The following is a 21,282-nucleotide window of genomic DNA, read 5'->3' as shown; positions in this document are numbered from 1 at the left end:
GACCCTTGGGGTACCCCACATGTGACCTTTGACCTCTTTGATGAGAAGTTTCCAATTGAAACAAAGAAATCCCTGTTCTTTATGTAAGATTCAAACCAGTTAAGCACTGGACCGGAGAGTCCGACCCAACTCTCCAGTCGATTATAAGTTGTTTTCCTGACTTTATTTTTGTGTTTCAATAGTGTAAAGCACTTTGAAATGGCATACTACTGAAATGTGCTATACAAATAAACTTGATTGGTCGATTGATTAAAGCAGAATAAACAAGACTGGTGTGAATGTCCTCTAAAAGTGCAAGGCCTAGATAAATAGTTTCCCAAAATCCACATTCGTTTTGTATTAGAATACATTCTTGTTATTCTGACCGGCTCCACTGATCCCACTAAAGAAAAGCCTGGTGCATAATGTATATCACCATGCATGTTTATGGTGATATACAGAATTTTTGTTGTTTTTGGCCACACATGCCATGTTGAATATAAGCCAAAATGTTTTGTTTTATTTGCATCGGACCAGAACAGCCATCTCCAACATGTCTGCTGTGTGTCAAACATGTTCTCTTCTAGCAAGTCTTCAAAAGCTCATCCAGCGTTACCATGGCTGCTTCTCTGACTAACTCTCTTAATAAACCACCTTTCAATTTAGGTTTACAGCCAAGTAAACTGGAACGGTGCCAGTAGAGATATTCATAATCTAACCTATAGTCTGCTTCATAAATGCAAGCACGACATTTTTAGATTTGGATTTGTGGAGAAAACGTTTCTTCCCCCCCCCCCCGTTTTATAGTTTTGAGCAACTCTTGTGTTCACGTGTCACATGAAATGTGAGTAGCTTTAAAAAGAAAGCAAAAAAGACAAAGTACGAATGTGAGGAGAGCTGTATATCTGCTCTCATCAGATATACAGACGAGAGCAGATATACAAATTGCTGATAAATAAAGAGAGAAGAACGAGATAAGCTGCTGGACGACCTTTGCGGAAATGGAAACCTTACATAGCTCCAAGTCAGTCTTAAATAAACAGACTAGATCATAATGAAATTCCTGCTGTTACAGGAAGCTGAACATATGTCGTTTTTAGTGCAAGACCTCATTTCTTTGGAACTATCTCACCTCCCAATTAATCAGCTGAAGCCATTTGTGGGTACTGTAACTCAAATCTGTGCTTTGTGTCAAAGTTCCAGCTGCAAAAGACTCATAAAAGAGAAGAGCTCTCTTTTACTTACTTCTCTCTGGCTATTCTTGCTTTGACTAGGGCTGGGGAAGACATGCGAGGAGCTTTTATTGAATTAGAGCCTTTCGGCTACTCTGCTCTATTTATCCCTGCTTAGCAGAGAAAGGAAGCAGCTGAGCCAAGCCTATCAGCTCAAATGACACGGGTGGAGAGGGTATAACCGGCAGCAGGCTGTGTGACTTCAGGCGGGATGTACAGCATTAGGCCAGAGCCTCTCCTCACAGGCCACATATGCATCAGTTACTCCTCTCTCTTCTCATAAATCCCGATCGATACTGAAGGAAACACTGGATAATACTGCTGAAATATATTGTATCTTATTGGATAAAGAAAATTGCTTTATTAAAATCTTTTCCCTGTACACTGGATACAGATGGTGGGGCTTCATGAAGAGCCTGTCTGACAAGTTTGAATGAAAGATTTGATTCTAGAGGTTTTGCATTCAAATTTGTAGGCCTGTCGCAATAAGTAATAAATCGATTAATCGCACGATAAATTAAAAACGGCATTGATCATTTGCATTTGTTTGATTTAGAGTTTTTCTCTTTCCTCTCTCTCTTGGCATCAAACATTATTTGGATGATGAGACGGACTCTCTGCTCGCTTACGAAACACTCTCTGCTTGCTTCTGGAACAAAAAAAAGGAAACAAACACACCCAGTAAAACGCTTTTATTCTATTGGCTTACAGGTTGCCAGGCGACGGTGCATTTTTGTTCCAGAAGCAAGCAGAGAATGTTTCGTAGTCCGAGCAGAGACTCTGTCTGAGCGTGAGAAGAAGTTTTGAATACAATCATTACAAGTTTTGAGAAGACGTGAAATCCTGCTTTCAAAATAAAAATGTAAGCATAAGTATTAAAAGTTTTGAGAAATAAATACATGAAATCCTGCTTTGAGACTGAAAATGTGTGCTCTTGGATTATGGCAGAAAAATTCCCCCAGTCTCTTACGGAGAAATTCCTGAAAAGTCGTATGAATAAAGGAAATCTAAGCCAGAGTATACCTAGAATATGTGATTTATATGGCATGAATTCATAGTAAAGATAATAGAATTAGAATTTTGAATTCGCTTTTTACTCTTAAGAGGCACGGATTTCTTTTCTATGTCCAAAATTTCCTCATTTTGCAAACATGATCTTTTTCCACTCAACGGCCGACCGAATAAGACTCGATCTCCGCTCACCTACCGCATCGACTTATTGTCCACCGCACAGCCTGAGTAACGGGAAGCATCCCTTATTTAGGATTCAAGAAGCAGGGGGGAAAAAATGACCTAGTTAGCTCTAACTGAGATATATTTTATTCATAACCATATGACAGAGGTCTCTGATGCTGCCTCCTGTTGCTCGTAGTGACAGAAACCCATCCACTCTGGCAAGGAAACAGGAAAAAGACTCAAATTTACGCTTTGGGTTTTTAAAATACATATACCTCAACGCCTTTCCTGATCAGTTTGTCAAATATATCATGAAAGACTGCCCAAGTTTTTGAATAAACATAAAATTGGATGGATTTGGTAAGGTGTGCGCATACCGCACTCCCACCAACACACCACCTCAATCAGACTGGGACAAACGGAGACTGTTAGCAAACCGCAGCACCCTGCAACACAGGAAGGAAAAAGTCAAAGAAAGAAAGAAAGAAAGAAAGAAAGACAAGGACACGCAACCCTCACCCACCCACGCTGCTTTGTTACCATGGCACTGTCATAACACAATACACACAGAACAGTAATAAAACTGAACTTTAGAGTAACAATGGCAAAGACAGGTAAAAATAAAAAATAATATTAGAGTTGCTATAAATATCAATTGTTGGAGGGAAAAGGTTATCAGCGCTGCGCGGCTTTGCTAAAATAAACGTTCTAAATGTACCCGAGCTCGGCTCACCAGCTTGCAATGGCGACAGAAGGAGAGAGAAAAAGCTTCGCTTCATCTTTCTGACAGAACCTCGGAGCCACCTAACCATATCCTCAAATACGAGGAGGAAGACGAGGAGGGAGTCCCCTTGCTCTCGTGCCTGGGTGGAGCGCCGAGCCAATTTTAAACCTCCTCTCTCATCTTTCAAGGCCGCAACCCCGACCGCTGCCACCACGAAGAGAGACGTACAAGATGCAAACATCCCTGACGGGGAAATGGTTACGGTCTTTAAAGAACCCTTTGCCACAATCCCAGCTAAAGAGGGTGGACAGGTGCAATGACATGCTGCGTAAACAAGCCACGCTGGTCCCTGAGAGACGAGGATTCAGTTGGAAAAGTGCCCGATGCACATCCCCTAAATTTCTAAATTCAAATTAAATGGAAACAAACTGACCGGGAAAGTGTTGACGTGAAAATTGGCGACTTTAGGACACCAAATATGAAGCTCTTAAAAGTGAGTCAGACGTAGCGTTCTGCAAAAGCACCTTGCCTTTCCCTGAAACCTCGTCACAAACTGTTAAGTTCATGTTCAAAAAATGCACTAAAGCTGCTCCTTCTGTTATTATTTCTAACCAATAAAATAAAGGATGACGCCTTCGCAGAACAGCTTTAAAGAATTTGCAGTTTTGTGAAGGACACTTCCTTCCTGCAGACTTTGAAACAGAGTTGATGCAAGTAAGGCCACGCACCAAAAAAAAAAGCACTGAAATGAGCAATTACCACACCAATTTCAAAACTACGTTCTTTGGTGACCTTCAAAACAAAAATCGGATTCATTTAGATTTAGGTTCCGTTAAATGAACATAATGTGTGAAGACCTTTCCTTCTGATACTAAAGAGTCAAAGTAGTTGAGCCACCTCCCACTCACAAACATTCATTCAAACTTTCAGAATATTAATGAACAAACAGCGTCATGAAGACCAACAAACATAGGACACAGGTTGGGATAAAGTTGTTGAGAAGTTTATTAATTGTACACTCTACAAATCTGTCCTTTGTGGGTGATTGGTACAAAGAACGCCATAAAACGTTACATTTCATGTTCACCACTAGCCATAAAGGAGACAGGAACTGTTAAAGAAAGCTCTATTCAGATGAGACCTACTTGAAACATGGTGGTGCTCAAATCATAACTTTACTTGACGGTAAATCTAGAAGCTTTGACACGGTGGGGTCGGTAAGGGAGTGGCAAGAGGTCTAGGTAGGGTGAAGTATCCTCAGCAAAGTATGTGAAAGTATGTGGAAATAGTCCACAAATCACAAAATTTGGGAGAAAACAAAGGCAAGTTTTAGGTATAAAAGTCTCATTTAGTTAATTTGTGATTGTGTCATTTATTTGCACTATTTCAGTCTTTAAATAACCATAATTTGCACTTAAATTTCTACATTTGTCAGTCTGATGACATCATTTCTAAATATCAAATCAGGTGTTATGACTGTACAGTTACTCAGTACTTGACAGGTCTCTTTCTAACATTTAAAGGAATTTATTGGATAGCTAATATTTACTTTTACTTGAGTAAAACAAATATGTTGAAGTATTGCTACTTTCACCTAGGCTACAAGAGGCTTCTGAACATAAGTATGTTTTTAAAGATGTGAAATTTGAGGGGGCAGTTGCCCCCTTCTTGCCTCCCTGTAGCTCCGCCCCTAGCGGTGATGCTTGTTATCAGCAGGGAAGGAAAATATGGTAAGAGTTGATGGGAAGATGGGTGGAGCTTTGGGCAAAACTCAAAGAAAACCTTTTATAGGTTCTAGAAGACCAAAGGCAGATGTTCACTTTTCAGCAGGCCGTGACCCCAAACGTAAATTCAGATCTACCGCAGAATGGTTCAGATCAAAGCATATTTAGTCACTGACAACTTTCTGTCTGATCTGACTACGATTGGGAAAAAAAAGATTAGCAATAATTTCACTTTCTAGAGAAAGAAAGGTGGTAGATTTCTATCAAGTGTTTTCCCACAACGAAACGTGGTATTTCAGTAGCAAAAGAATCGCTGAAAGTAAGATATTCTTAGCTTCCTCCTCAGCAGTCATGCACTACTTAGTGACAGTCAATCAGATAAAATCCCAGTACAATACAGTGAAGTTTATGGTTGTTATACGAGAAAAGGTGTAAAAGGGGTGGAAAACCTTTTACAGTCCACTGAAGGCCCATCATTCTACAACTCTCTTTTTTAGGATATAGTCTGTTATCACCTTGAGACTGGTAGCACTGCATTCTCGCTCGTTCGAACAAGAGTTGCCAAGTCAAGAAATGACTGCCATCAGTCAGCTTTTACAACACGGCCACGCAAGGATAGTAAAGGCAGACAATGAAGCAGGGAGTTCTGCAATGGCGGTGAACTGAGGAGGGAATTAAACTGTCTCCTTGCCAATATGTCCGTGAATGTTGTGTTCAGGGACACGACTGCTGATCATGGAGAAAGAAACAAGCAGCAGTACTGGCAGACCGACAGACAGAGAGCAAACAACCTAAATGCAAAAAATCTATGTCGTTCATCACAATACAGCAGTCGGTAGACGTTCAAACTCAAAGAAAGGGTCATGGTGAACTATTTAAATGAATCAGTTCATTTTAATATGACTGAACGCCATTGAGTTTAGAACAGTGGTTGTAGTTTAAAACACTGCAATCCATTCAATGAAGGATTTACAGCCTGATCATACAGGCACATCTAAAGAAAAATTTTAATTTTGTTCACATTTTTTAATTGTGAGGGGAATAGGGATGAGAAATGTTTCCCGGAAGCTCTGGATAGGAATGTGATGTTTTACAATGTAATGTTTCCTTTCTAAGATAATAAAAATTGTGTTGCAAAAAAAGTGAATTTTGTTTAAAAACATTTTTTTTAAAAGTTTGAAATTTTTTGGCACTCATGTCAGAAAGTGAAGCTCATATAACATGTCATTACACACGCAGCAAAAAATATTTCAAGCCTTTATTGCATACAATAAGGGATTATTTTTACTGAATCTAATGAATTGAGTGACAAAATATGTTGAACTTTTTTGTAATATAAATTTTTTTAGATGTAACTGCAGTATTTAATCTAGTTAGAGGTAGTGGGAGGCAATAATTGCCCCATGAAAGCTACCCCAGTGCATCCACGCTGTTCCAAGGCATTCTGAGGTTTGTAGTTTTAGTAATGCATGCAATGTATAGCAACACTACTTATAGTGTCACCTTCCTAAAATAATGGCTAGGCGGGGTTTTTTTGACAAAAGTGATATATATTTTTTTACCTTAATCATCTTTTGGCAGGAAGGAAGTGATTTTGTCAAAGTCAACAAAACAAGCACAAGAAAAATTTAAAGAAACGACTTAGGCCATTGTTTTAGGAAGATGATGACATTTGAAAAAAAAAAAATTGCAGTGCAACTATGAGGCCGACTAAACGCAGTGCAGTATCAGTTTCTCTCACCATTGTTTGCGGTGTTGACATAGTACTGTTTCCCTTGCGGAGACATGTAGCATTTCCAGTGAGGAGGCAGAGGCTCTCTGATGTCCTCGACAGGCAGCTGACTCAGAGACGCTGTCCTCTGTTGACAGAGAGAAGCAATAAATGTTAATAATCAGGAAAAGGGCTCATCAGCAGCGTGCTAGCTGTGAGACAAAACATTTATTTCCCAAGTGTGCTTCATCACCGACATAAACCACTGAAGACAAAGATGTGAAAGAAATGAAAGAAACGAACGTCGGTAAGGATCCTGCGCAAAATGTGCAGCACTGAGTTCAGCCAGGATCTCATTTTCTCAAGTGTTTCTAAAGTAAAATCATGGTGGAGCGGGCTCTGCAGCAAAAAGAACAACAAGCTGCAGCGGGAGGACTGAGACCCGCCGCGGCGGAGTCAGCATATGTGCACACGGTGAGCAGCTGAGCGCAACATGAGAGCGTGTATAGGCAAACTACGCACATCTGCTGCTGATTAGCAGGAAAACAATGAGTTGGAACCGAGGAACGCAGTGAGGGGATGCTCTTTGGAGGCCTGAGAGAGTCAGGATAACTTCCAGCTTCTGTCCAGCGAGCAGCGTTCATATCTGGCACGACAGGGTTCGTTTTAGGAGGTGCAAGTAAAATTTAAGCAGCCATTTAAATATAGAAGACCTTCCCAATGTAGCACTTGTGGAAATACTCTTTTCCTCATTACTATGTTCAGACCTACTTTGTGGAATGTGTTGCAGGGATAATAAGCAACCATGTGTCAATTTTTACACACGTAGGTTATGTTTTGTACTCAATTGTTGATTTAAAGTCGTAATCAAGTCATAGTCCCTTGTGAAATGAACAACAGAATGAAGGCAGAAAGGTTTTGTCGTCACCCACAGTGAAACTAGTCCTGTTCCACATGAGTTGAAGTGCCACTGAGCAAGGAAGAAGTCATGACTCCAAAAGCAACATAGTCGAATAATTTTCTTTTTTTATTTTTTGCAATTTTTGGAGAGATTGTCCTGTGCTACATTTTTTCACGGATCCAATATTGTTCAACATTGATCTACTGTTAATAAAGCCAACGTTAGCCCCGTTTCTGTTTGGTTGCAAAAAAACAAATGATATTGATTAAAATCCTGCTTTTTCCAGACTTTTTTTTTTTTTTATTAACATTGTCAGTTTTAGCTACATTACATTGGAAGCAATGGGGGATGCTGGGGTTGTGTTTGGCGGTTTCTACTGAAATGAGCAACTTTTCTTGAGAGAAACTTTCACCAACCAGTTGAAAAAATTTTTGTTTTACAATGAAAGAAAAACACAGGGAGATATTAACAAAAGTCTATGTAGCTGTAGCATTGTTAGACAACAGGACAAAAAAAATGGGACAACACGTCTGAAAGGTAATCTCCTATTGTCACTGTTAATTGACAAGCTAGGTTTAGCACTGCAAAACAGCTAGCCCCTTGAAGAAGTTAGAAAAGTAGCTTGCTAGCTAGCTGCTAGTTTGAGAAACTATAGAACTGAATGTGCCCATAGCCTTGCTCATTAACTCAAATGAAGTAACATTTTCTAAGTTACCTGTGAGAAACACAACAAAATCCTTTGAAGCCAGATTTCAAGTTGGGAAAGTCCAACTTGCCGAGCAGCACCAAAATTAGCATTCAATATGGCTGCTTATAGTGAAAGATGCCTGCATGAACTGTTTAGCACTTTTCGTTTCTTAGTAAAACATTGCAACGTTCTGTAAAATATCTATTGGTAAACATGTCCCTTTTTGTGTTTGAATATGTACAATGGAGACACTTATATAGATTCCTATTAATACTTATTGACAAAAAGCTAGGAAATGCTTTGGCTAATTTTGCTAAAAGAGTTCTAAGCTGAAACTTGGAATGAGACGCCATCAAACATCCAAGATTTTACTTTCAAAACAAAAAGAGAAGTACTTTGTTTTTTGGTGTTAAAAAAAAGACAGATTAGAACTGAATAGAGTAAGCAAACCCGTTCTCAGGGTAAATTATTGCTTCAGACGACCTCTGCTGTAACACGGGATCATTGAAACAGCACATCAATTTAATTTCATTAGATAACACAGCCCTTAGCCGTTGAACACATATCATTACTTCATCATCGTGTTTCTGTTGTAACCAAACACCATTATGTGCCGAGTTCAACCCAATCTGTCCCTGAGAAAGAGCTTTTAGAACCACAGACACTGAAGCCACAACATGCTGTTGAGGCCAGGATGATACCCAACCCTCTCTGGACCCACAGGATGAGAGAGCAAGAAGATGTGTGGGTTAAGACTGCGTGTAATTACACAGCATCCAACAACATCGCAGCAATGTTTCCTCTTTGATGGTCCCGGGGGCTGATGTTATATTTGTCAGTGGTCTGTTTTGGAAAAGAGGAACTACTCAAACCATCCACTAAAGTCCCTCCGCTGAAAACAATGGCTATGAATGAAACAATGAACAAACAACAAGCCATTAAAATAAATTTTAAAAAGCTATTTTAATTCAGGGAAGGTCACTGGATGAGATGAATGTGTTCTGAAAAAAAAGATGAAAAAAGGTTTTTGTAACTGTCAAACTAGTTATCAGACTTTTATTTGCAACATTTGTAATTCAAACAGACACTTCTAAGAATGCATGCAGAGAATCAGCTGGAGACCAGAATATGCTGGTAAATCAGGATAATGTGGATATTGAAAATTGATTGATAGACAGCAGAACAATATTAGCAAGGGGCTGAAAACTAATGTCAGAGGGACCCCATAAAGGATATTATCTCGTCACATAAAGACGAATTTAAATGTCATGGGGATACATTGTTGGTGATACATTCGGTTAATGAGTGGTTTTTGATTCAGAATCAAAACAGGAAATGGGGAGATTATGTCACTACAAGATGATGATCAAATACATTTCACTTCTCCATACCCCATTTCCAGGCATATTCACCAAACAAGTGGTGTATTTGTGTGCAATTTAGTATGAGAGGGAGCTATGTAATAGGATGCTGCATTCACACTGAGGATCTTACAAGTCCTAACTTTGCTTTGTGTGTTTTGTCCTTTTTTTTGGTGGAATGTATGAAATAGGTTCATTGATTCATTCCTACATTGATTTTGTTTTGTGAGTTCTGGCAACTTTCAGACTGATCTCTGCAGATCCTCCAACACTGGCTCTGGTGACCTCTGAGCTGACCTCTGACATAGTTCATGTGGCCTACAGGCAAGCCTCACAAACTCTGTGCTTCTTGGACAGTATTTTTTGGACTTTGGTTTTACTCCTTCCAAACTGTCCAAGAAGCACAAAGTTTGCTTCTTGGACAGTTTGGAAGGAGCTCTTATTTTATTTTTTGGACTTTTTAAGAACTCCCTCCAAGGCCCTCACTGGGTTCATGACGTTTTAGGTGTTATTGATTGATCAAGGGATCTGGAGTCTACCCTTTGGGAAACGGGGTCTGTCATGTCCCATGGTACTTTGAGTTTGTGTTGTCATTATTTTTGATTGCAAGGCATTGGGGTTCCATAGGTATCTCATTTCTCCATTTGAAACCTAGTCGCCTGGTCACTTAGGGTGCTTTCACACCGGATTATCTGTTAAGACTCGGTTTGATTGGGGACTGGAATCGCAACACTTGTTAAATTTTCTGCTGGTGGTTTTAGCGGTTGTAGGATTTCTCTCTCGTCTACGGGAAAAGACCATGAGCCATTTCTCCAGCTAATGTTAGAGTCTTGCGTTTGTTTTGGTTGTATATAGTTACCCAGCGCTACATAGTCCAATTCCGCTACATAGAATTGGACTATGTAGCGGTTCGAATGCATATGCATCCGCATATGCATTCGAACCAGTTAACGACCAAAGAACCAAGAACAGAATTCGCTTGTTTTCGCACATCAGCATTCGATTGTGCATTCACACCTTCCCAAACAAACCGGACTTTCTAGGCAAACAAACTAAACAGGGCTGGTGTGAATGTAGCCTTAGTGTTTCCCTGACCTTCTGATTCAGTGTTCTCTCTGTTATCTTTTGATTATCATTCATTCTGATGTTGTCTTGTGTTCTGTGTGGACTATTCACTGTCCCTCAGTCATCTATTCCTGCTTTCCACCCAGGTGCCAATAATTGTACGAATCAACTCACCTTGATGAGAATTACTGTCTACATTTGGCTCATCAAATAACAGAAATCATGACATGGGGCTGACAAAACTTTAAGAGTTTTTACCAGTGAATTTTTTTTTTTAAGAAATAGGAAGAACTAAACAATGGGGTGGAGAAGAAAGTGTTCAGGATCAAGGCAATAAAAGACTCCTGATTGTCTTTCTCTTCTTGGCTATTTCCCAGTTGGCTTGTTTCTGGACACTTGTTTGTCATCAGTGAACTGATACCAAAGTATTTATTTTTCTCTGAGCTGAGCAGAAGCAGGCGGAGGCAGATGGGAGTGGGCTGCTTGAGTTCAGCATTGCTGGAGAACATAAAGAAAATCTGGGACATGGAGGCAGTTTATAATTACTTCTGCACTGCAATAACAACAACAAAAAAGAGGAATCTGAAATGAAACCCTCCTCAACATAATCAAAACCTGAGTCCGGCATGAGTGAGAGGATGGGAACACCTTGCGGTGTGAAAGTGAGAGGCAACTTGTAGGCGCTTCTTTTCCCGACATATGCGACGATAAATAATGCACCGTTCCAGATGGTTCGCATTCCGGACCGCAGACTGCCTTCGGCTGCACATTCGCAGCCTGGCTGCATCGCCGCTGGCACGGAACTCGTCGACTCACGACGACCGCAACAAACGCTGCTGCCGCGCCAACACGCCCGCGTTACCGTTCGACGGATGAACTTTTAATTGAACACGCATCAGTCATTGCTGCTGTCAACTTAAAGACAGGACAACGTGAAACCTAAGAAGCCTACTATCTGAGCAAGAAGATTACAAGCTGTTTTAATTAAGTTATTTCCAGACATAACAACTGAGCAATTATATTACCTTCTATAGTCAACAGTCATCTGCTGGAGGTAATACTTTCCTTTATTGTTTTTCTCTGAAGGTCACCATGGTAACACACTGAAGCTTTACAGGGCATGTAGGATGCACGCAAACATTTGGAACAAGGTTCTCTGGTCAAGTTCATGATGGAGTACAAAAGGTCGTTCTAAGAAAAGAAAATTAATGAAAAAATAAAAATTACCAGAATAAAATCATAAAGCCAAATATTACGATAATAAACTCAGATTATTATCAAGTATATTATCGAGAACAGTTCTCAAAACAGTTCTGTTATGATAACAGTAATATTCTCATAATATTACAAGAAGACGTGCAAAAATAAAATCATAGTATCTTGAGAATGAAGTCATATTATGAGGACAAAGTCGAAACAATCTAAACAAAAATAAAGTCATCGTGTTACGAAAATGAAGATTACAGGAATAAAATTGCAAGAGAACAAAGTTGAAGTAATACAAGAATAAAGTCATAATATTTTTCGAATAAAGTTGTAGCATTATGACTTTATTCTCATATTATTTCTGCTTTATTCTCATAATTTTATCACTTTAATTTCTCAGCGTGCTCCTAAAACTCCGTTGTGCAATCTTGACCAGAGTTAATGCTAATAAATTTTTGGTTACAAAATCCAGTCTCTAGAAGTGCAAAGTTGATAGAGACACACCTCAAAATACCTGCAGCTTTTACTTCTACAAAAGAAGTACTAAATACAAATACACGCCACATTTTTTCATATGTTTAACTGTAATAATTTCAAAACTCCTGCACAATTTTCCTTCCGCAGCTCAATCATGCGCTACTTTGGCTTTGTCCATCAGATAAAAATCCAACACGACACACTGAAGTTTGTTTGCAACGTGACAAAGGCTGAAGGGACATGAATACTTCTGCTGTGTGTCAACAGTAATAAAAGGCAGTGAAAGGGATCATTAGTGCCTCGTTTTGTGGACATGCTTGAAAGCCTTTATTAGAGCGTCTGAAGTCAGAAGGCGAGGACCGCTTTGAAACGCTTCAGCCTTCCACGCGTCAACCGGTCCAGTCTGACGCGTCTCATGATGATGAATTCCTACATGCCGACCCCGACCGCTCTTTCTGACTCAGCCTACTTTTGTTCTTCTGTTAGTTTCAAAAACATCCAACAAGCAGCTCAGATATTCTCCTGTCTGAAGCAAAGAAAAAAATCAATCTGTTGTATTTCTATCTTCTTAACTTTGATTTTTCTTTTTGTATATGCAGTCATGTTCAATAAGTGTGAATATCATTAAACAGTTCAGGAACTCAATGCACTAACAAACTATATCAATTCATTACAAACTCATGTTTTGAAACCATTTACAATGACTTTTAAAATTTTAAACTGGTGAATAAAACAATAAAGATCAGAATGTGATATCAGAGTAATAAAAAAGTTGTTGTTTTTTACTATGTGGCCTTAATGGAAAGTGTTTTTAATACCTGCTTAAAGATTATTCTCAAATGGTACATTCACACTCTGACAAGTGAGCCCATTTGGAACGCATATTTTAATTTATTGAACACAACTGGATGTTAAAGAGAATTTACTGTAAACTATAAACAGAAAGTCAAAACTGTTTTTGATGTTATTTGTTTGCAATATTGCACATTTTTTCTTCTACATTAACAACAGTACAAAGTAAAAATTTATTTATTACAGCGTTGCTAGAAAAAAAAACCTCGTAATGATTTAAATATTTTTCTCTCAAAATAAAGGTTGAAAATTTCAGACTTTCCGAATGCAGCATTAACAACAGATGCCGCAAGATGCATCTGCATAGATCCCGAATTTTTTTTTACTAGATTCACATACAGATCTACAGCTGAAGAGTATTTGTAATATTCATGATGCCTAACAGAAGCAGCCCAATGCATTCCTCATCGTCCTGGGACTGTAAACAGAGGCAGGGACTTTCTTCCCTAAATAACAGACATTTCCCACATGTTTAAAAAAAAAAGGAAAAAAACATGCAACATCGCTTATTATGGAAAACAAAATATCTCGTGGTTTGTCGGTTTCAGTGACGCTGGCTCTCCGCCTGGAAAACCAAGCGCAATTTGTTAAATTCCCTCAGAATATGGATTCAAGCAAATAGCTGGCCTCGAGCTCAGGCTGGAGAGAAAGGAGCCGGTGTTGAACTAAAGCACCCAGTTCACCTTTTACCTGGACTCTGACACTCAGCTGGGGCCTACAGGAAGTACGCTGCTTGTTCCCACTTCACAGTGATTAAAGGGAAGTTCAAACCTAACCGGATGAGCTGCACTGTAACCCGATTACTAAAGCGTCAAAAAAGAAGCGTTTGGCTCCAGATTGTCTATTTGACGAGTCCAGGCAGTCGGGTTTCATCGGACTGAACTGGACAGGCTGAGAAGGTGACTCACGGTCACCATGGACGCTGTCTGAGATCACATGGTTGTTGAAATTCGCCCATTCCCTTTCTTGCGTAGGGGCGGCCAGAGTTTCATCAGGATTACTGGACAGGATTTAGGGCCTGAGTGACTCAGTGCCTCCTGACTTTTGAGTGCATCATTCGTGATGGGAAGTTGTGAAAAAAGAGGGGTTTTTTTGTTTTCATTTGTTGCAACAGGTGAATGACACAATGAAATGAAACAATGAAAAGTCAGAAATTTAAACACTGCAAAATATACACCAAAAAAACCCAAACGCTTTAATTGTTTCCTGTATTATCTCATATTGGCACACATTGCCAACTATAGCACTAACTCCAAAAAGGCTGTTATTATTTGCAAGTGGAGCAGAAAACTAAAGCAAGGGTGTCAAAATGCGTGGGGAGCATTCGCGCCCCCTGCACTGATTTAGTGCGCTCCTCCAACTACAATTCAGCACAGGGAGTTGATACAAATGGAGACAGAAAACTGTGCTCAGAAGCTGATTTAAAAAAAAAAGCTTTATCTTATGCTGCACATTGGTCCTGGAATAATTTGCAATAAGTCACAAATACTCCAACAAATTGATATCTGAAACTCTTCTTGGAAAGCTGCTTAACTGAAGCGTGTAAATATTATTCTTAAATTATTTTACGAGGTATTAATATATTTAGCAGTTTTTATTTTGTGTGTATTTGTAGTGAATTTAATGATACTTTAGTTGTCTGTAGCTTTTATATATTGTTTCGTGTACTGAACAAGCGCTTGCCTATTAGGCAGGTTGCCCTCAAAAAAGAGACTTCATCTCAAACAAACTATCTGGTAAAATAATGACTAAACAGATAAAAAAAAAAAAACACTCAATGTAGTCTCTTCTCCATTAATCCCATAGTGAATAAGACCTGGGTTTTTAAATAAAAAGCTACCCAAATCCTGTTCTTATTGTTGCAAAAACAAAAGACTATTTTTGAATCAAGCCCAAAAGGATTTGCAAAGTGGATGTCTTTCTTTTAATAAGGAAAGGAAAAAACGTTGTTATGTTTTGGATCAACATTGATTTACACATCCATGGTGAAACGTAGTGATGGATGCAGCACAACTAAAACCCGGTCAAAAGTTGATGAATGGAGGTATAAATAGGCCACAAAAGACATGAAAATGTGGCAAAGAATCCTAAAGAAACAGCCGGCGCTGCAATGGAAAGGTTTACATCGAAAGCATGTTAGAATGGCACAGTCAAAGTTCAGATCTAAATCTAACAGTCTGAATCAAGACTTGCAGGCTGATGTTCGCAGCTAAGTGATGTTTTATTGTTCTCCACCAGCGACAATAGATAAAGTTCCAGAGAAGGCAACAGAGATGCAAACCTGATACCGTACACCGCCACAACAATTGTTGGACGACATGTTGCTCGCTGTGAGTTTGAACAGAATTGCTACAGAGATCAGAGGTCTTGTGCTGTAAACTGAGGGGCAGGTCCTGAGGAAAAGGCAAACAAACGTCCAGCTGTATACATACTGGAGCGAAGCTGTAAACAGCCGCAAGCAAGCGAGCACACAGAAGCCTCTTCCATGGTGAGACGTAAACAGAGGGTGGGAGGGCATCTTTAGTTGGGAGTTTCGAAAAAAACAGCAGCAGAAAACCAGGTGGCTCCTTCTCCCAGTTTAACGTGTCAGAGGGTTCTGGAAACAGAGGTATGACAGACACAGGAAGTGTCTGTTTCCTATTATTCTCCAGTAAATACCTCCACCTTCCCTTTCTGGGACACAAGGTGTCACGTCCTGGGTTACTGGATGTTCACACGCATGCTGCTCATGCTGCACAAATGTTGATTCGACACCATCACCCAAAAGGTTAGGGTCGGGTCACAGCTTACAGAGCTCTGATGGATGGGTTACTTGATGAAAAGATACCCTTTAAATCTAGATTGCCAAATGAAGTTCTTGTAGAAAAAAGTAAATCAGTTCAAGCAATGAAGACTCTCCATTACATCTCTTTCAGAAAGGAAATGTGTTTTGTATTGGCAAAATGATCAATCCATTAAGAGATAGCATTGAAAGACTGACCCCCAGGGCAAGATCCTCCAGAATATTTAAGCAACCATGGAAATCAAAAATGTGATCTTTGTCCAATCAGTGAACACACCATCACGCACTTATGCAAAGCCAAGGCAGCGTAAAAATGGCTTTTCTTTGCAGCCATATTCAAGAACAGTCTCATTTGAATGAATCATTTGAATCATATCCATCATTTTAACATTGCTGTTTCTATACACTTTTGCACAAGTAGCAAAATGTAGCATGGAAAGGCATGAGAAAGCAGCCAAGATGAAAAGAACCACACTCTGACAGGGTCAAGAACATTTCCTTTATGCCACCTTAAAAAGAACAAGACATTGGGAGCTTCCAATCAAAAAACAAAACGTGGCACAACAGCTTATTCTTTTACATCGCCACGAGTTGTAAAGGTCATAAGAAATGTCCTCATAGAGTCCTTAAAATGAGACAAAATGTCTTATTTTGTGACATTTCTTCAAATTTCCAGAGCTTTATCAAACTTTTGTTTAACTCCCACCGAAAAAAATGCACCGGCATCAGCAGAAAAAGTGTTAAATCTCTTGATAAACAAAAGATGTGCTCACACAATGATTTGCCAACAAATTCTTTGGACCAACACATCGCATCACGGCTGTTAACAATCTTCCTGAGGGGGAGACTGTAACACTGACCTCCTAACCCCACTCTGAGGGGAGAAGTTTCTCACATGTACTGTTGGAGCTCGGTGGAAAAATGCGCCTGGGATATGGCCGGAGCGACAAGCGGAGGAGGAGGAGTGAGAGAACGAGACATTCCTCAAGTGAAGGACGGAGTCAGGCAGAGGGACGGGGAGCGTATCTTTATCGAGGAGATATCGTTTGGGTTCAGGGGCAGATGTGAGAGCCTGAACCAGAGCCGCATTCCCCAGATCTAGACACTTGAGGCACTCACAGAGCAGAAGGGATGCACATGCGTGTTCAGGCATGCACTCAGCCACACATGGATACTGTACATATGCTCGCACAAACTGTCATTGTTGACTATGAGTGTGTGTGTGTGTTTAGATGTTTGACTGCAGCTAACAAAGCTTGCTCTGTCTCATCCCGCCCCCTCAGAGTTTATGTGAATCTCACAAGCCTTGTCGGTCTCTCTGGGACTCCTCCGCGCGTCCGCCGTACGTAACGTGACCGACGCTGACCTGGGGTTGCACACACACAAGGCGTTCTCCTGAGAACAAAACCTTATCTGGATCAGATATGTTCCCAGGATCAGATATGGTAGCATGTCAGCCCAGTTCTGCTTTCCACTGGAATTGTAGAACCTCATCTGCAGCTGCACAGCAAACAACAGATTTCCCAATGGACACAACCATATCTTAAGTGTTTCACATGTCTAGTCAGAAGGAATTTTGCTAATCTAGTTGCTCAGAAGTTTCTATGAGTCAGTTTGACTCTAAGCTACAGGTGTGATTTATTCTTCTCCAAACAGGCCTGATGAAACAGACGAAAACACATGCCGGTGGTTAGGATTGTGTATACTCGGTTGGGAAATGTCGGAAGGTAGACTTATACCACTTTACAAAGAACAATACGACTGACTGTGTTTTTTATTCCCAAGTAACTTGGATTTCCCCCATAAGTACTTAACCTAAATCAATTGGTCTCTTGCTATTAAGCTTATGGAAAGTTCTGAAGTTTTTGTACAGATCAAATATTCCACCAATAGGGGGCAGTTTGGCAGATGAACGTCAGCATCCGGAGCAAACAAGGGTCAGTTACTAAAATAAAGATATGCAGACGTTTTAAAAGGTTACTAGCCTAGTAAAAGCCAACTCTTTGTTCTAAGTTTTGAATTACTTTTGGGAGATGAGGACTCTGTGGAAGTTTTAAACAATTGGATTTAATTTTACCCAATCATTAATGCTTGCCCGTGATGTATTAATGCGCCAGGTCGGTTGTGAAAGAAGCTATGCTACTGTGAAAGAAGCTATGCTTACTGGAAATTGCATGCGCTACAAACAACAATCCCCCACTGCGAAGAGAGAAGTGCCAGCTAAACAGTATGTTTGTCAGCAATAAAACGTTCCTCCTGCTCCATCTTTAATTGCTCAATATTTGGAAGCGTGACCAACACGGACTAAACAGGCAGACTACCATTCAAAAACATCACAAGACAATCAACGTCATCGTTCTCAACTCCTCCTTTTGTTTGCTGACAGGCCGGGTTGAAATTCATTGTGAGAAATCTAGCTCAAAGGGAGAAATCCCAGGTGAGGAAATGAGGTTAGATGAGAATTGAGCGGAATTGCATGGGAAGGCAATGGCCAAGCTGAAAAATTATAGCTGAGACGCACAGAGCAATCACAACCCCCTCCCCAAAAACACAGAGAGTCAGCATGTGGAAACTAAAGGAGTGCCACACATCAGTCTTAATAAGATATCTCTGTTTGGAAACTTTACTTTGCAAGCTATTGGCTGATCTCCAAAGTAACTAACCACAGATTACTTGAGACAACAAGGGTTCTGTCTGTAGCATTAATGGGAATTAACAGATTATGACCAAGTCGTGTTTAATTTCCCATTCAGTCATAAAAACAAACATTAACTTCCTTTGCCAACACCCCAGCAGGTTAGGGCACATGGTCGCCCTTCCAGAGGTTGATTCTGTGGCAGTGTTTAAAGAAAGTTGGACTCTCCACTATCATCTGCAGTCCCATGACTCTTCAAGACAGAGTCTTTTCTCAAAGTGAGCAGCTGATGCAACCTTTCTGAACAAGACAAGGACTTTACAAACTGGCATTTTATAAATGATGACCTACTGTCTCTTGGAGTTTTGTTTACTTGTGAGACTAAGACAAAGCATGAGATGGATGAACTGGCGCATCATCTGGGTGCTGGTTTCAACTGTCTTGATGAAGAAATGCCTGAGTTGAACGCCAAAGCTCTCAATTCACCAGAGCATCTCAACACTCCACTATTCTTGTGAAAGACATGTCAAAAGGGCGGGACCTGGAATATACATCGGTAAAGTACAGAGGGTTCTAAGCCAGGCTCAGCCTTAGAGACAGAAAACCAGTTCCTTCAGCATAGTTTTAAGAGAGGAGTCAGCAGAGGTGCCTTGAAAACCTTTGGGAGGTATTCAAGGCAAATCCCATTAGGGGAAGACTTTAATGTAGAAAACAAAGCACAGTGGAGATCCTTCATTTCCCTTATGATCAAGAAACTCTCTTGAATTGTCAGGAGCAATGAGGGAGTGTTGCAGAGGAAAAGGATGCTGGAGAAATGTGTTGTATATTTTCTGTACAACACATTTCCAATCCTAAATTTCCTCTGCAAAATTCTGAGCAATGTAATAATGCATAGATTAAAATATATTAATTCATAACAGCGACGTCGAGAGGGATGGATGAATAAACTGATGGACGGATGGATAGGACTTGTGGACAACAGGACAGGGAATGAAGTCTCAAAATACACATCCGTATTTCTCTGCATTGTTTTTTATTCTTCCCTACAACTGGAAACTCCCTTTAAATTTTCCATATTTTCCAGATTGTGCTTGAATTCACGAATCGATATCAGAAACTTTTTTTCTTGTTTCTTGAAAATTATTCATCATTTTTCTGTCTGTGTAACTTAAAGCTTAACTTTCATACTTTTGACTGTTGATGTTCAGAGATTTTATTCCTGCTATTCTTTCCTTCAGCAAAAAAAAAAAAGCTAATCATCTGGCTTGGCTTTTGTGGTTAACTCATAATTCAAGTCACTTAATGGACGTTCATAGAAACAAAAACACTGCTATTTAAAGAACTGAACGTAGCACACAAGCATTAGAAAAGGACTTAAAAAAGGAACCACAGTATTTTCATTTGGACCTTTCTCATGAATCCCTGCAGACTGCAAGAATCAACAGCGGAGTAATTCAGAGGATTTTGGCTGAACTCTTTCGGTTATGGTGACTAAAACCTGGAAGAAGCCAGAGTTAAAAATAACAGTAATTACTCTGAATGTATTCTGGTGTACAGTCAAGCTGCAGTGATGAAGGCTTAAATTAGCTCTCAAATTCTGCCTCGTTATCTTAATAGTTCCAGCGGTCGTGTTGGAGAAGAATCTGTTTTGACCGTTGCTAGGAGCAAAGCTTTATTTCTGCACTACCTGTTCCACGAATAGATGGAATAGATGTGCAAAAGTCCACAAATATATTTTGCCTAGTGAAAATAAACACCAGATTGTGGTTTATCTGGGCCTTGCAGTCGGCACTTCACAACCACTAAAGCTGATATTTCACACCTCCACTCTGAATATGTTCTGCGAAACCAAATGACTGTGTTTCTGGATGACATCAGCACGGTGGGATGGTGGCGGTGGTGGTGTTAGTTTTCCAGCATGGAGGGGAAACACCCGGCTGTGTGCCGGAGGATGCGCGGCAGTGATGTGACCTCAGGCGTTCCTCTGCAGGGATGAAACCCAGAGCCATCCAAACCCCCGCTACAAGCCTGCCGCCGCCCGCTGTTTCATAACAGCTGACTCTGCAGCGGGAGAGCCACTGGAGAGACGACAGGGCTCGCAAATTCACCACTTGTTGCAAAGTGCTTCTTGTAGTTCCCTTGGCTACAGGTAACATAATGAGAAAGGAATTCAAAGAGAACAGAAGCAGTGATGCTGCAATAAAAGAGGCCAGTTCAAGTTAGAGATTTAGAGACAAACAAAAATCTAGGATGGGATCTAGATTAGAGAAAACCAGGTATGCAAAAGCTTTAAAAAAGTTATTGTTTCAACCCTGCTAAAATATTCCATGATACATTATATTATTGTACTCTGCGACTTTGTTATTTGGGTTTAAAGGTGAAGAAATGAAGTGGGTTTCTATTCCGAATAGTGCATGTATACAGAAATCATTGATGTGGAATTCACAGTGCTCTGCTGAGTCATGACAGGGTATGCTACTTTTTCATGGCATTGCTGTCTCGTAGAGAATACTGCATGAAAGAAATGTCAATGCTCTATGGTGGTAACAATTAAAAAATAAATTAATCTGAATTAATCAGGCGGTGCTGCTAGTATTACTGTGAGTTTTAAGCATCTAGCATCCCGAAGTGAGAATATGCAGGGTTATAGCAGGTCATTACTGCAATATTTCTGTCACGGTGGTGTTGATTCTGTATCCTTAGTAGCTTTTTAGAGATGCTATTTAAGAAGTCTGAAAATTCTGTGGCATCCTGGATTGTCTAGTGATT

The 21,282-nt window shown here is 40.0% G+C and overlaps 1 protein-coding gene across 2 annotated transcripts in view; it reads right to left on the bottom strand.

The window, feature by feature from the left end:
* The window catches only part of gas7b (growth arrest-specific 7b), a 60,422-nt gene that overhangs the window by 30,696 nt on the left and 8,444 nt on the right, over positions 1–21,282 (bottom strand). Inside the window, exons 1-2 of one of the 2 annotated variants that reach the window (XM_032574050.1) lie at positions 6,850–6,941; positions 6,577–6,694 (exon numbers count right to left, since the gene is read on the bottom strand). In XM_032574050.1, the coding sequence (XP_032429941.1) occupies positions 6,577–6,694; positions 6,850–6,903 (172 nt within the window). In that variant the 5' untranslated portion in view covers positions 6,904–6,941. Of the gene's footprint in view, positions 1–6,576; positions 6,695–6,849; positions 6,942–21,282 lie in introns of those variants that run through there. The other variant, XM_032574049.1, reaches the window with a different exon arrangement.

This window comes from Xiphophorus hellerii, chromosome 10 (genome assembly GCF_003331165.1).
Source record: "Xiphophorus hellerii strain 12219 chromosome 10, Xiphophorus_hellerii-4.1, whole genome shotgun sequence".
In the NCBI taxonomy this organism is placed as follows: Eukaryota; Metazoa; Chordata; class Actinopteri; order Cyprinodontiformes; family Poeciliidae; genus Xiphophorus; species Xiphophorus hellerii.
Note: the sequence above shows the minus strand (reverse complement) of the source record. Positions and strands in the feature narration are given on the sequence as shown.